At 44.3% G+C, this 14671-nt stretch overlaps 1 protein-coding gene across 1 annotated transcript; it reads right to left on the bottom strand.

Annotated features, from left to right (window-relative positions):
* Positions 1 to 6015: 6015 nt before the first annotated feature.
* Positions 6016 to 13164, bottom strand: LOC123124234 (uncharacterized). Its single transcript, XM_044544895.1, has 3 exons — positions 10284 to 13164; positions 8743 to 8973; positions 6016 to 6424 (listed from the first exon to the last, which is right to left on the bottom strand). Exons 1-3 carry the CDS (start codon positions 11200 to 11202, stop codon positions 6225 to 6227), a joined length of 1350 nt encoding a protein of 449 aa, XP_044400830.1. The 5' UTR covers positions 11203 to 13164; the 3' UTR covers positions 6016 to 6224.
* Between the last annotated feature and the right edge of the window lie 1507 nt (positions 13165 to 14671).

Below are 14671 nucleotides of genomic sequence, written 5' to 3'. Positions count from 1 at the left end.
TACATCAAGATCGTGCCAAATCAAGAACACGAGAGAGAGAAAGAGATAAGAGAGAGAGAGAGAGAGAGAGAGAGAGAGAGAGAGAGATCAAACACATAGCTAGTACATATCCTCAGCCTCGAGGGTGAACTACTCCCTCCTCATCATGGTGGCCACCGGAATGATGAAGATGGCCTCCGTGATAATTTCCCCCTCCGGTAGGGTACCGGAATAGGGTTCCGATTGAGTTTTCGTGGATACAGAGGCTTGCGGCAGCGAAACTTCTCATCTAGGTTAACTTTAAAGGGTTTCTGAATATATAGGAATTTTTTGCGTCGATCTCATGCAAAGAGGTGCCACAAGGGGCCCATAAGGCACCAGCGCGCGCCTGGGGGGTGGGCGCGCCCAGGTGGTTTGTGGGGCCCTTGTGGCTCTTCTGGCCCTCCCATGAAGCTTCTAGTGTCTCTTTCCTTCCAAAAATCGTCAAAAAGTTTCGTTGCATTTGAAGAACTTTTATTTCTGCACAAAAAACAACACCACTGCAGTTCTGCTGAAAACAACATCAGTTCGGGTTAGTTCAATTCAAATCATACCAAGACCATATAAAAATATTGTAAACATGGCATGCATACTTCATAAATTATAGATACATTGGATACGTATCACACGCGCTTACGATGCCAAGGCGCTCGAGTACCAGGGGTGAAGGGCCCAACTCAACTTACCTCAGGATGCTTGCACACGAGTGAGATAGCGTCTCCTAACACGAGGATAGTCTCCAAGGCCAAGGAGCAGGAGCACATGAAGGCTGAGGCGCTCATTAGGGCCCGTGAACGTCAGAGCACCGACCCCTTGGTGGAACGGTATCTTCGGGAGGATTCGCATTTGTACGCCATTAACGAGGCATTGATGATCACCGCACGCAACCAGAAGGATGCCGAGGATAACCCAATAGACAGGGATGTTCTCACCAAGGAGTCCAACGAGGATTAGATTAGGAGTTGATCTCTCCATCGTGCCTAGTCGTATAACTCCGCGCTTCAGATGTTTGAACCTTTAATGTAGTACTTATGAATCTTGCTATGGCGTACTATATATGTCCGTGACTTCGTGATACATCTGGGCGTTTCTGTTACGCGTAGCAGAATATTATTCTGTTACCCTACATGAACTGATGAATTCAAGCGGCTAAACTGATGAAATTCGAGCGCTTGAACTGATGCTTTCTGTTTCTATTAAAAATCAACTTCTTTACTTCAAGTTTTTTTGCAATTTTTTTGTCAAAACGGGGCGTGTAATATATCGTTGGAAAGCTCTTGACATCTACATTGCAATTTTATAATTTCTTTTTGCAAAAAAATTATGGTTTAAGAGCAGTTTTGAAAAAACAGTTTTTTTTTCAAAACCGAAAACGCAAATCGTATTTTGGACTTAATTTTCAAACGGTTTGTCGGAATTGAGCAAATAAGAAGGCCTTGGAAAGCTTGTGAAAATCCGCATCTTCCATATATCTACTTTTTTGTCAAATTCTATATAATTTAAAAGTAATTTAAAAAATGGTGAAATTCTGGGCGAAAAGTATTTTCGCTGTTTTTTGCAAACGTTTTGTCGGATTGACGCAAATGACACGGCGTTGGAAAGCTATGAAAAATGCGCAACTTTTGCAGATAGAAAGTTTTTTCTAATTCCTTACGGTTTAAATTCGAATTCAAATACGGTTAAAGTTGGTTTTGAATGTGATTTTGTTATAAAGTTTATTGAAATGGTGCAAATAATATACCATTGAAAAGCTACCGAAAATGTGAAACTTAGTCATGTTAAACATTTTTCTCAAATACGCAATCGTTTAAGAGTAATTTTGAATACGGCAAGACAGATCCTGCTGTTTTCCCGTCTGAAAAACAGAGTACTCGTACTGATATATGGGTGTGTTTGTACTGAGCTATTTTTTGTAGAGTAAATTTGAATTATTCTGAAAAAGAGTACTTGTACTGATGTTTGCATGGGTTTGTACCAAACATGTTTTCACTAACTAGACTTTGCTCTGTTTTTGGGTAATATTTTTGCTCGAATTTTCAACGGTTTACTCTATCGTCGCCCTTGTACTTGCATGGTTTGTATTATCGAACTGAATGATATTTTATTCAAAAAGAAAATGTTTTGTTTTGTTTCTTTTTTGTGAACTCAATATTTTTTTGACAACGATGTTCTGAACTTCTCTCATTTTACGACTTGTACTGAGGTACTTACTAAGCATGATTTTCATGGGGTTTCTTTTCTTGCTTGAACTTTTACAATTTGAATTTCTGCCATTTCTTTTATTCCAAACGGACCACCGTTTTTAACTCGTACTGAGGTGCTTACTATGCCCAGACTGGGGTGGCTGTCGCGTGTCTCGGCGAGGAAGAAGACAAAGCTCGGGGGCGAGGCTGGATTTGGTCGGCGGCTGGTACGGTCGGTAGGATGCTGCGCAAGGCGGGGGGTGACAGGCGCAGGGCGGCGGGGCTCGGAGTGGCGGCGCACGGCGGAGGGGCTCGGGGTGGCGGCGCGGGGCGGGGATGGCGGCGCGCGGCGGCGGAGGGAGGCGGGGACGGGCCGACGAGCTCGTCGGAGGGGAGGCGCGCGGGGAGGATCCGACACCCGTCGACGGGGAGGTGCGCGGGGAGGGGCCGGCGCCCGTCGGCGGGAAGGCGTGCGGGGAGGGGCCAGCAAGCCCGTCGGCGGGGAGGCGTGTGGCCGGTCGGCCGGCGGCAACACGTGGGTTGGAGGAGCAACCCGTCACGGCGCCGCGGGCTCCCTCGCTCAGGCTGCCGCCGTCGCTCGCTCGCCCGCGACGGCTGCCTCCGTGGTAGGAGGCGGGTTAGGTTGGGGTCGGGTCGAGGAGTTTCTGCTATGGCCTCCGCGTCCCGCCCTTATAGGGCCGAGGGGTAACAAAATAATATTCTGTTACTAGTAACAGAATAGTCCAACCCTATATATATAAAATATAGTATATAGAATAATATATAGCGTGAGTGTAGAATAGCTTATTCTACACCCTTTAGTAACGCTATATACAAAATCTAGTAAACCAGTGTATAAAATATAGTAATTCAGAAAATATTTTTTTACTACCCAAGTTTGTAATTTATTACATCTTTACGAAAATTACTATATTTTATATAGTGTGTTACTATATTTTGTATGTACCGTTACTGGGGTGTAGAATAAGTTATTCTACACTCACGCTTAGGGGATCATGTCATAGCACCAATGATAACAATGTTTAGCTTTTTGAAGGAGGGGATCATGGTGCTTAAGGTCTGCAATGTCTGCAAAATCCCTGTAGGGATAGTTTATCCCATGCAGTAGTATTCTAGCTCTTCTTGAGGGATGGATTCAAAAAATCTGTGGTAACAATGTTCATCATTCAATTCTAACCACTTGTTGTACTGTGCATACCATTAATTATTAACTGCATTATTCTTAATTGTTACATAGTGTATCCCATGAAATGTAAGGGTCCAATTCAATAATTTAATTTGTGACACTTACAACTTTTCGAATGGTCAAGGGCAATCGTACAAAATTGACGTTTGTAAACAAAAGGATAAAACCATCATAGAAGGCGACGGATGGAACAAGTACATTTCAAATAAGCTCACCGGGAGAGATTACATAGGCTTTTACTTGAAGAAAGCGGTCAACAAGTTAAGGATTAAGTATTTTTCCGACCAAGATGATGATCTTGACGAGAATGATGCTGAGGATTCCCAAGATGATGATGATGAGAGCCAAGATTATGATGTTGCTAGAGAGGATGACGATAGAAGCCAGGAGCATGAGGATGAGGATGAGGAAGATGATGAGGGTAGGGGAGATGATGACGATCCATACAATTATGCAATTTTCTCTCAAAAAATGAAAAAGCTTAATGAGGATGGGAAGGCCAAACTCATCGCGATCCTACCATCAAGTGTGCACTACTTGGGGAGGCCATTTGTGCATCGTTTTACCAAGACCAATATGGTGAAACACATCATGCTATGTTTTGTATCTTTTCTCTTCTTTTCTGTTCATAACACTATATAGCAAGATGTCTAACATTGTGTGCTCTATTTTGTTTTTAATCGCAGGGATCATAGAAATTACCTATGAAGATGATTTGTGCCGAGGACATCCCTGCTACCGGTAGTAAGCCTTGTAGCAGCAGGTCCTGTCACCAACGTTCGATACAAGACGGACATGACGGCCGCGTATCGTTCTATGAAGTCGGCTGGCGCGAATTCCTGAAGGGAAAGAGACGACAACTAACGGTTGTCACAACAGTGGTCATCACGACAAAGAACAACAGGAACAACAACTTCTAGATGATGGTTGTTATAGATCTTATTTAGAAATATGGTCCAGTCAAATATCTCCTAGCGATGAACTCTTAGTTACTTAGTTAAGATGCATGTCATATTTTGATGTTGGTTTGTTAACTCGAACAAACTTTAAGTGTTACTAGTTGTTATGAAGAGTACTAATTACCTAGTGAACTTGTATGCCTAAGCGTACAATGCGTGCTTCATTTGCTTTCTATATTGGATTTATGCGAAACTCCTCCATGGCAGCACAACTGGTGCCGTGGCTGCAAAATTGTAATCCCCATGAATAACCCCATAGTGGCGGGCGAGCTACTACACCCTCCGTTGCAACATGAATAAGTAGTGGCGGGCAAGAAAGCATCGACTGCCACTGAGGGAAGATAACCAGTGGCGTGCAAGTTAGCGCGCCCGCCACTTCAGTGATCGACCACTGGCAGGCCGCCCGCCCGCCACTGATGCCATAATAGCAGTGGCGCGCGGGAGGCCCTGAGAGTCTGGTCTGCCACTACTAGGCTTTTTGCCCCCCGCCACTACTAGGAATTCATGCAGTAGTGAATCCCGCTGCCACCTCCCTCTCCAATACCGCAGCCGCCTCCCTCGCTTCCTTCGCAGTCCCGCAGCCACCTCCCCCACTTCCTCCGCACCTCGCCATGTGAGCCCCGCTCCCCACTTTCCCTGCTCTCCATTATGCCGCCTCCTCCTCTCCTTCACTTCTCTCTCTGGCGACACGCCAAAGAAGGCGCACACAGGCGATGGATCTGTGCCTAAGAAGAGCGATTGAGACCGCGCTCCAGTAGCGGTGGGGTGCAGCTGCGGAGAAGACGGACTTGGTCCGCCGCCCGTCTTCGTCTCCTCGTCCCGTCCTTACTGCCTCCATGGCCAAGCGCATGTATTTTTTTTCCTGTCCCTCCATGGCGCTCGTTGCCGGCGGGATCTCGAGGAACAGGTGACCTCCATGGCGCTTGCTACCGCTCTAAATAGGTGATCCCCCCTCTCTCTTTCCCCCTTACCCTCCCTTTTTCTCTCCATCGCTGCTGCTCATCTTCCAATCTCTTCCATTCAGGCAGGGTGGACGCAGGGCACACAGTCTAGGAAGGCCATGTGATGAATGTGTGATGCAGTGAGGGCAACAACGACAATGGAGGAATCTATCCTTGTCGAGCTTCCACCCCGGCGGCTGCCTGCAGAGGAGGAGAGTTTGAGGGCATCTCCCAGTTCGTGGGGGAGACTCGAGCACATGTAAGATCTTTGTTTTCCTTTCCTTATTTTCCCATGCTGACCTGGGCTCATCTCTCTAATTCATGTCTACCTAATTTTTTGTTGTTATGCAGGTAGGGTTTGGGTAGATGTTGATTTCCCTCCCACTGAGCATACAGAGTTGCGTTGTTGTACAAAGATCACTTTTTGATGGTGCCATGGTGCCCCTCTCTAGGCAAGATGCAACCATCTTCCCCCGTCATTTCTTGTATTTTATTTTTAAAATTTTACAACTGAGCTATAGATTGGTCGGATCTGTTGTATGAGGCAGAACATCAGCAAGAACAATTATCAACTTTTTAGTATGCAGGTTTATGACTGCATTACAAATCTTGGTGGCTGCCTGTACATGCCATTTCAGTAGTTCTATTATGCATTTTTTTTGGAGAAAAAGGGCCTAGCCCCAGCTCCATTGCATTAACAATGAAACCCAGCAGAACACGGTCATGTATCAGTTAAGTATTACAAAGCTTAAAAGCTTAGGAAACTAAAGAGCAACATGCCCGCCGGGGGAAACTCCCCTCGACGATAGAAAGGCTAAAACTGAAAGAAGCTAAGATAAAATAGGACGAAGCTCCAGCCCTTAGTCGCCTTTCCACGCTTTTTCATGCATTGGAGATCGCCACAACGCTAGGTATATCAAAGCATGATCAGGTCGCTCCCAGAGAGTTCTCCCCCATATCTTCCCCCAATCAACCTCGATCTGGCCACAGGAGGGGTGGGGGATTTCTTGCCACCTGCTCCAGCTTCTGCACGATCTCTTTTAGCTCCGGCTTGGCAGCATCTGGCATGACCACCTCCCATAAGGATAGGTTTTTTGTAGTCTTCCTCACGATCACCTGCATACCCATCCAAGTCAACCGATTAAAACATATGTCATTCCTGCTTTTCCATAGAGCCCACAGGGCCGCAGCTTGCACAAAGGCAGCTGCAATGTTAGGCTTGCTGACCCAGCATTCCAGCATTTTTGTTATATTATCACAAATATCAATACGGGCCGCTTCCCTAACTACTCTCCAAAGTTCAGCAGCAACAACACAAGAAAAAAATAAATGGCAAGAGGACGCATGTTCAGAACAAAAAAGGCAAGTTATATCAACATGTTGTCTCTTGCAAAGGTTGTCTCTGGTTAAGAATTTATTTTTTGCAATCAACCAGAGAAAAATTTGAATTCTAGGAGGTATTTTTATTTTCCACACCACAGGAATATTCCCAGGGAGGATCCCCCTAAAATTAACAACATTGTAAAAGGATTTTACTGTGTACAGTCCCTTCGTCTCGTATTTCCATACAAGGGTATCAAGTCTGTCAATCAAAACTAGAGTTTTAATCTCCTCAAAAAGGTTATTCCAGTCAATCATCATGCTCGAGGAGAAACATCTCCTGAAATTAATCTTTAGGTTGACCCCATCCCAAACCTCATCAATGGTAGCATGCTGGTCCACAACAATGGAGTAAAGCCCCCAGTACTGAGTAGCAAGATTAGTCTCACCACACCAGCAATCTTCCCAAAATCTAATACTCTTGCCAGTATCCACCTTCCAGGCATACCCAAATTTAGTGGCCTTAATAGCCCAGAGCATTCCTTTCCAGAAGGATGAGGCTCCCACACTAGAGCAGGCAAAAATATTAGGATTATGAATATTATATTTATGGTCAACTATATTCTTCCAGATCTTACCCTCATCTAAGATATATCTTTTGCCCTAGGAAGGAAGAACGCAAAGATTAAAATCTGCCAAATTAGTTATACCCAGACCACCAAAATTCTTTTTAGTGGCTAGGGACCCCCAACTAGCAAGGTGGTATTTAAAATGCCCCTCATAATCATCCCAGAAACAGTGAGCCAGTTGAGAATTAATCAGGGCTATAGCCCATTTAGGGAATTTAATTATCCCCATCAAATATGAAGATATACTAGCCAGGCAAGATTGTACTAATATTAATCTCTTGCCAAAGGACAGGAGCCTCCCTCTCCAGCCTGCCCCTCTTTTAATAATTTTGTCAACCACAAGCTGAAGATCCTCTTTCCTAAGTTTATTGTAGTGAAGAGGAGCTCCAAGGTATCTAATGGGAAGACTTCCCAGCTTACAACCCATGACTTGGGCAAAAATATTAGCCCTATTAGAATTAATATTAATGGGGACCAAATCACATTTCTGGAAGTTGATCCTCAAGCCAGAGATCTGTTCAAAACAAGATAATAGCCACTTTAGGTTTTTAGCCTGGTCTAAACTATTGCCTAGAAAAAGGAGAGTATCAACTGCATATTGCAGGCTGATTACTCCAGCAGGATTAGAGGGAGGAAAAACCCCCTCAATAAACTTGTTAGAAGATGCCTTGTCTAGTATTCTAGTGAAGACATCTGCTACAAGATTAAACAGTAGGGGTGAAGCAGGGTCCCCCTGCCTTACTCCCTTACCGGTCATGAAAAAGTCACTGTTCATGTCATTTAACCTGACACCAACAAATCCATTATATAGCAAAGACTTAATCTTATTGATCCAGTCAGGGCTAAAGCCCCTTGTGGACATCATATCTACTAGAAACTCTCTATTTACCATGTCATAAGCTTTCTCATAGTCAAGTTTGAAAACAAAACCAGACATTTTCTTGGCATGAACATCATGAATTATTTCATGTGCAGCTACAATGCTTTTCACAATAAACCTGCCTTCTATAAAAGCAGTTTGATTAGGGGAAATCAATTCATTACATATGGGGCCAAACTTATTGGTGACACACTTGGAAAATTTTTAAAAGCTGCAATTAGTCATAGCCAAGGGTCTAAACTTTTCAAGTTTGACAACATCCACCTCCTTAGGAACTAGGGTAAGTAGAGAGAAGTTGAGTTTAAATAAATCTAGCTCACCTTTCTCCCAGTTTCTACACAGAGCAAACAAATCATTCTTAATAACGTCCCAAAATTGCTGGTAAAACAAAAAAGGGAACCCATCAGGTCTAGGAGCCCCCTCAGCATAAGAGCCAAAGACTGCCTCCTTAATTTCTTGCTCAGTAAAAGGGGTGTTAAGAATATCATTTTGAGCACTAGTAACTTTACTATCATCACCCCAAAAGTCATCTTCTAAGGTGATGTCAATTTTATCTTGGTATCCAAATAACTTCTTATAAAATTTAACAGCAACATCTAGAATACCTTTAGGATCATTCACAGGAACATTTTCTCCTTCCAGCATCAGTACTTGTTTCTTACTCCTTTTTTGGTTAGCAATGGCCTTGAAGTATCCAGTATAATGTTCTCCCTCCAAGATGTCCCTCTCTCTGGATCTCTGCCTGGCTTTGATCTCCTCCCTAGTCCAGATATCATTCAGCTCACTTGAAATAGATTTAATTTTATTCCTGGAGTTAGGGGGAAGAGGTTGGGATTCTGCAATAATATCAAGGCAGTTTTATTCAGCAATTAGAGATTGCTTTTGTCTATTTTGGGCAGCCTCATAATTGATGCACCACCCTTTAATAGCATTTCTAGTAATCCTAATTTTGAACTGCCAAATATCAATGGCTTTAACTAAGTGACACTCAGTATTCCAAGCTTTGATCACCACTTCCCAGAAACCTTCCACCTCAAGACACCATTTCTCAAACCTGAACATTTTGTTTTTAGGGATCTTAATGGCACGGGTATCAACCACCAGGGGAGTGTGATCACTAGCCACTCTAGGCAGAGCTTTCACCTGAATATTAGGATGTAAGCTCTCCCACTCCACAGTAATGAAGACTCTATCTAAAGTGGCCATAACTACAGAATCCTCGTTGTTACCCCAAATAAATTTCCTCCCTGAGTTTTTGAGCTCAATAAGGCCAAATTTATTAATCCATTCATTAAAGAGATCTACCCAATGCTGGTTTATCTCACGAGTATTTTTGTCACAGGCCTCTCTGACTAGATTAAAATCCCCACCTATCATAGTACGGCCATCCCACATATCAAAAACACTATGCAGCTCTTGAATAAAGTCTAGTTTAAAAGCATCATAAGCAGAACCATACATAGAAATTAGTCTCCATATGTTGTTGTCTATTTTATTTCTCAGCATAAGAGCAACACTAAAGATGTGAATGTCACAACTAATAATTTCAAACACATCATGTTTCACACCCACCAACACCCCTCCAGCAGTATTCACAGCTGGAAGCCAGTTCCACACAAATTCAAGGCCAACATCTATGGCCTCTAGTTGGGAACTAGTAAAACTTTATTTTTTTTGATTCAGAAAGACAAATAAAATCAGGGTGATGTGCTCTAATGAGCTCCTGCACCCTAGTGCTTTTGGAGGATCCATTTAGTCCTCTGACATTCCAAAAGACACCTATCATGATTAAATTTTTGTCTCCTCCTACTTTTACTCTTCCTATGGGAAGACACCTCAACCCATGGCACATCTGAGGTATCATGCACATTATTATGTGTATTATCCCCATTTTTATCTCTGCCAGTGGGATCAGGCTCAACATAATTAAATTCCTCTCCTGTGATATCAATATCAGGAGGGAGAAAAATCTCTGGGTTATTGTCTTGGAGCTTAGCTAACCTGTCTAGCTCAATCTGTTTTATTATCTCAACATTTTGAGCAGCTGTCAGGCAGTCATCTCCCATATTAATACCAGTAGATTTAGCAATATTAAGTAAGAGCTCATTATCTAAGAAGGTAAAAGAATTAGTTATCCTTTTATTACCTTTAAGAATCTCCAAGTCTCTCTTCTGCTTCAATTCTTGGGCCTTGGTCAGAGCAGGTTTCCCATCTCTTATGATTCTGTCACTCATTGTGGTGGCTTCTATAGGCCCCCACTTCATAGCAGTTTTGTTGTTTTTTAGACCAACAGCCTTGTCATGACCTTGATTTACAGCAGCTTCAAAGCTAGGTAGCAACTTTTCTCCAAAATCATCTCTAGTTTTCTTCTGGACCACTTCCAAATAGCTTTTGGTCAGTGGAGCTCTCTGAGTTTTTGAGCCTGTAGTATTCTCAATAGTAGCCCGAGGAGTTTTGTAGCTATTTGATTTGGATCCTCTAGGAGCAGCAGAGGGCCTTGGGGTATTAATAATTTTCCCAGACTTTTCCATCTCAGTTTGCATTTCTTCTCCCAGCAGATCATCATCACTGTTGACATTGGTGTCTTCAATCTTATTGCTAGTAGGGTCAGATGGGTTGTCAGAATTGGAGCTTTCTTCAGCATCTTTTTCCACTGCAAGCCTCAACAGATACAACTCATGCTGAATTTCCACCACTCTATCAGTAGGTATTTTGCTGGGGTCTCTGACTGCAACTTGAATTCTCACTTTCTCATAAAAGCTTCTGAATATCATGTGCCAATCAATATTAACCAGAACCCCTAAAATGGATGCCACTTGAGCTATAACACTCCAGCTTATCCACTTTGGGGGCAATCCTTCCATTACTATCCAAGTTTCTATCGAGGACTCATATTCTGGCATTTCTCCTCCCCATTTCATGAAAGATATAGTTGCTTTCTTCCTTTTCAGATTCATGGATGGGTACTCAGCAAACTCAGCAATTCTTTTATTTGGGGGGAACCTCACCAGGAATTTGTTTTTATCATATGGTCTTATCTGCCATGGCCAGTTGGTTTTCCACATCTCAGCGAAACATTGCCCAAGCTCATCTCCTGTGATATTCCCTCCATCCACAACCACTAAGCCTACATTTCCAAAGTTAAGCCAATTGCTATCACTAACATCTCTAGCTTCCACATGGAAGAACCCCAGGCCTGTGTTAGCACTCCCCCAATAGTGTGCAGCAGGGTATGGCTTATATCAGGTGGGGCATACATCCATATGATGGCCAGCAGTTTTACAGATGAAACAATTCCTGGGCAGAGAGCACATCCCAACAAAGTGTCCAGGCAGTCCACAGTTATAGCATATGGCTCCAATGAACTTCGGATCAACATTGTAAGGTGCACTCCCCTCCACATCACTGCTGCTCTGTGTCTGATTAGCATTGTTGTCCACAGCCCCCCTTTGAGATTTTTCTTCCTTTTGTTTTTGCTGGATCCAGAGGGTAAAGCTAGGCCATTGCCACCAGACGAGCTCCCAGAGTTGAAAGGTAGTTGCTATTGGTATGGCATCATGCGTGGCTACAAAGGAAACTGATAAGGGAATTGTTGTTGTTGCATAGGCCACTGACTTACACCCTGGAATTGAGCATATCCTCCTAGTGGAAATCCTGCATACATCTGGCCCTGTGGGAACATATGATTCGGTTGAGGCAGAGGAACAATCGGTGACCTGGAGTAGATAGAGATGGGAGGCATCTGGGTCGCAGGAGGTCGAGTAGTCTGGTGCTGCATCTCCCCTCCTCCTGATGATTTCGGGTTAGCAGTCCCACCACGCCCTGTCTCGTTTCTTCCCCTCCCTGCTGCAGATCTCCCTCCCACTCAAGAACCCTCTCTTCCAGCTCCGGCCATCCTTTTGACCACAGCAGCGAATGGAATTCTCCCGTGCTCTCTAGCCCAACAATCCCTGGAGCAACTTAACTGCTTCAGAAGGGGCAGGTGATCAGCCGCTCCAACAGGGTGGCAATCTTTGGCAGAGAACTCTCCACGCTCAAACAAATATTTCCTGACCCACACTAGTGAGCCAGGAGGAGCCCCGCGGCGGCGGCGGAGATGAACCCTAGCTTGGGGAGCAGACCGGGCCTTGCTCTCTCCTATAGGATCTGCAGGAAGCGTCTTCTGCTTGGGTGTCTCCCCTTTTCGAGCGCCAACCAACCAGCAGTCGCTAAGTGTCTCTAGCTCGGGCCTCACATCCACCACACACTCGACAAGCAGGGTCCTCCGTGCAGTGACAGAGCGCCCCCCATAGTTTTTTCTCGCCAGAGAAGAAGTAACCAACGCCGGCGGCGACGTCGCCCGCCGATTCTCACGCTTATGTGCCACTCGAATCGGAGAGCCAGGAGGCGTGGATTGAAAATTGTGGCAAGTAGCAGCAGAAATCCCCTCCAGAGCCCTCACCTCCACTTGGGAATCCGCACTCAATCTCGACTGGCCGCTGTCGACGAGGATGCGCGCTGCGGAGATGCACCTGATGGTATCACCCCCAGCATGCATTCCCACCGCCGCGCCCTCCATGGATCCTCTGACTTCGCCTTAGCCCGCGCCCACATCACAAACGCAGCCGGCGGGGATTGGGGGAAGGCGGGCATCCTTGCCCTCTCCTCCATCGTGGCCTCGCCGTGGATCAATTTCGCCAGGGTCCTCTGCTCCAGATCCGCCCTCCTCTGACAGTTCCCTGCCTTTTGCAGCGCCATAGATCTCGTGCTCGGGTCTGTCACCGCCGCCACCGCCCGATCCGCTGCCTTCCACTCCTGAACTCGCCAGATCCACGACGCGGTGGCGTCGCGGATCCTGATCGCCCGCTCCACCCAACTCCGAGCCCCAGTCACCATGAGCACTCCCTGCGGAAGTGGTGAGATCAATCTCAGAATCTCTAGGAAGGCTTCGTGGATATGACGAGGCAACTAAGGAGGGGAAGGGGGTGCGGCCGCGCTCGGCGCCCGTGGTCCTCATCGGCGAGGAGGCGTGTCGAGTGGCTGGCGCGGCAAAAGTTGCGGTGGATATGGCAATGGCGAGCGTGAGGCGTGAGGTCCCCGTGGTTGCGAGCAGGGGAGCCCTGCCTATGTATGCAAGTGCTGGGACAAGTACGCTGGCCAACTGACTAGTTATTACCTGCAATTACCTGTAATTAGTCAAGTGATTAGTTATTACCTTTAGTATCTAGACCTTATTTGGCTTGGTCAATTTAGTCATTGACCATCCATTTTTCTAAGTTTATTGGTATTTTTAATATGCCATTTTTGTCAGCACACTAATGTCAAATCTTGTAATTGTTTGTCTACCAGGAAATCATATTATTAAGGTGTCTCTGTTGCCAATGGATAATGAGTAAAAACTTCATTTATGAATATTATATGCAAAAACTTCTTCCTTTGTGTTTCTCCTGTGTCTAGATATTCACGGGGAAGAGGCTCTATGATAGAGGGTTTTACTTCTCTTTTCTGTTTTTTGTAGCATGATGCGATGTATTTATCCTACATGCATGACGGCATTCTTTCATTCACCATACGCAAATCTTGGCCTTCAATTTATTTTATTTCCCATGAGTGATCTGACATTAATGTGATGCTATGTAAGCCTCGAGTATAGAGTGAGCCAATTATGTAGTAGATGCACTAATTTGGCTCGATGCCTTGCTTCACTGTTGTGTAGATGCAAAACTTCGATCTCTTGTGCTGAATGTTTGCCATTGTTTTCTATTTTTGCTCATTCTGATCTAACCAAATAGACCCCATGGATTTGAGGTTGTCATGCATGTCATGTTTGGATATGCCCTTATTTGTATCAAAATATATGCATGGTTGCTTTTATCATTTCCATCTATATATTTCACTTGACTAGCCATTAGCGTTGTGGGTTGCTACCGAATGAACTATTGTTTTTAATTTGCATTGTTTGTCATTCTCCTACTCATTATTGTTCGTTTTAGTTTGTATGGCTTGTACACTCCACTGTCTTAAAAAAACTAGCCAAAAGGTGGTTGAGAGACATTTTATGGTGCCACTATTTTCTTCGAGGTTTAGGCGCTTTGACTCTACTAACTTTAGCCAGGTTTCTATCATTAGATTGCACACTACCTTTCATTGGTGTATTTACAAGCTATAAAGAATTGCCGATCAACATGTTAAAAGTTGTATGCTCTTATATTTTGCTGCTTATTGCTATGTTCACTTCAGTAATGTGTAATTTGGTGTTCTTTTATTTCTTCTACACAAATGCTATTCAGTGCAACCTTCATGTGCACCTTGACTTCTATGGATAGTCTTGTACATAATTTCCTCTTTTTCATTGATGTGTGGTTTTATCGGTGTGATTAATTCCCTCTCTTTTTTACTTTTCATGTCAGGTACTACATGTGCTTTCTGTGATGGCAAGGATAAACTACTTCCAAATTTTGGTACTATCCAGATCAAAGATTCATGTCTTAAAATGATTTGCTCGGCTTCATGCAATTGAATTGTTATCGCATATTTATGAGCCCCTGGGAACCC

The sequence above is a fragment of the Triticum aestivum genome, chromosome 5D, assembly GCF_018294505.1.
Source record: "Triticum aestivum cultivar Chinese Spring chromosome 5D, IWGSC CS RefSeq v2.1, whole genome shotgun sequence".
In the NCBI taxonomy this organism is placed as follows: domain Eukaryota; kingdom Viridiplantae; phylum Streptophyta; class Magnoliopsida; order Poales; family Poaceae; genus Triticum; species Triticum aestivum.
This window is presented reverse-complemented; position numbering and strand designations above follow the sequence as displayed.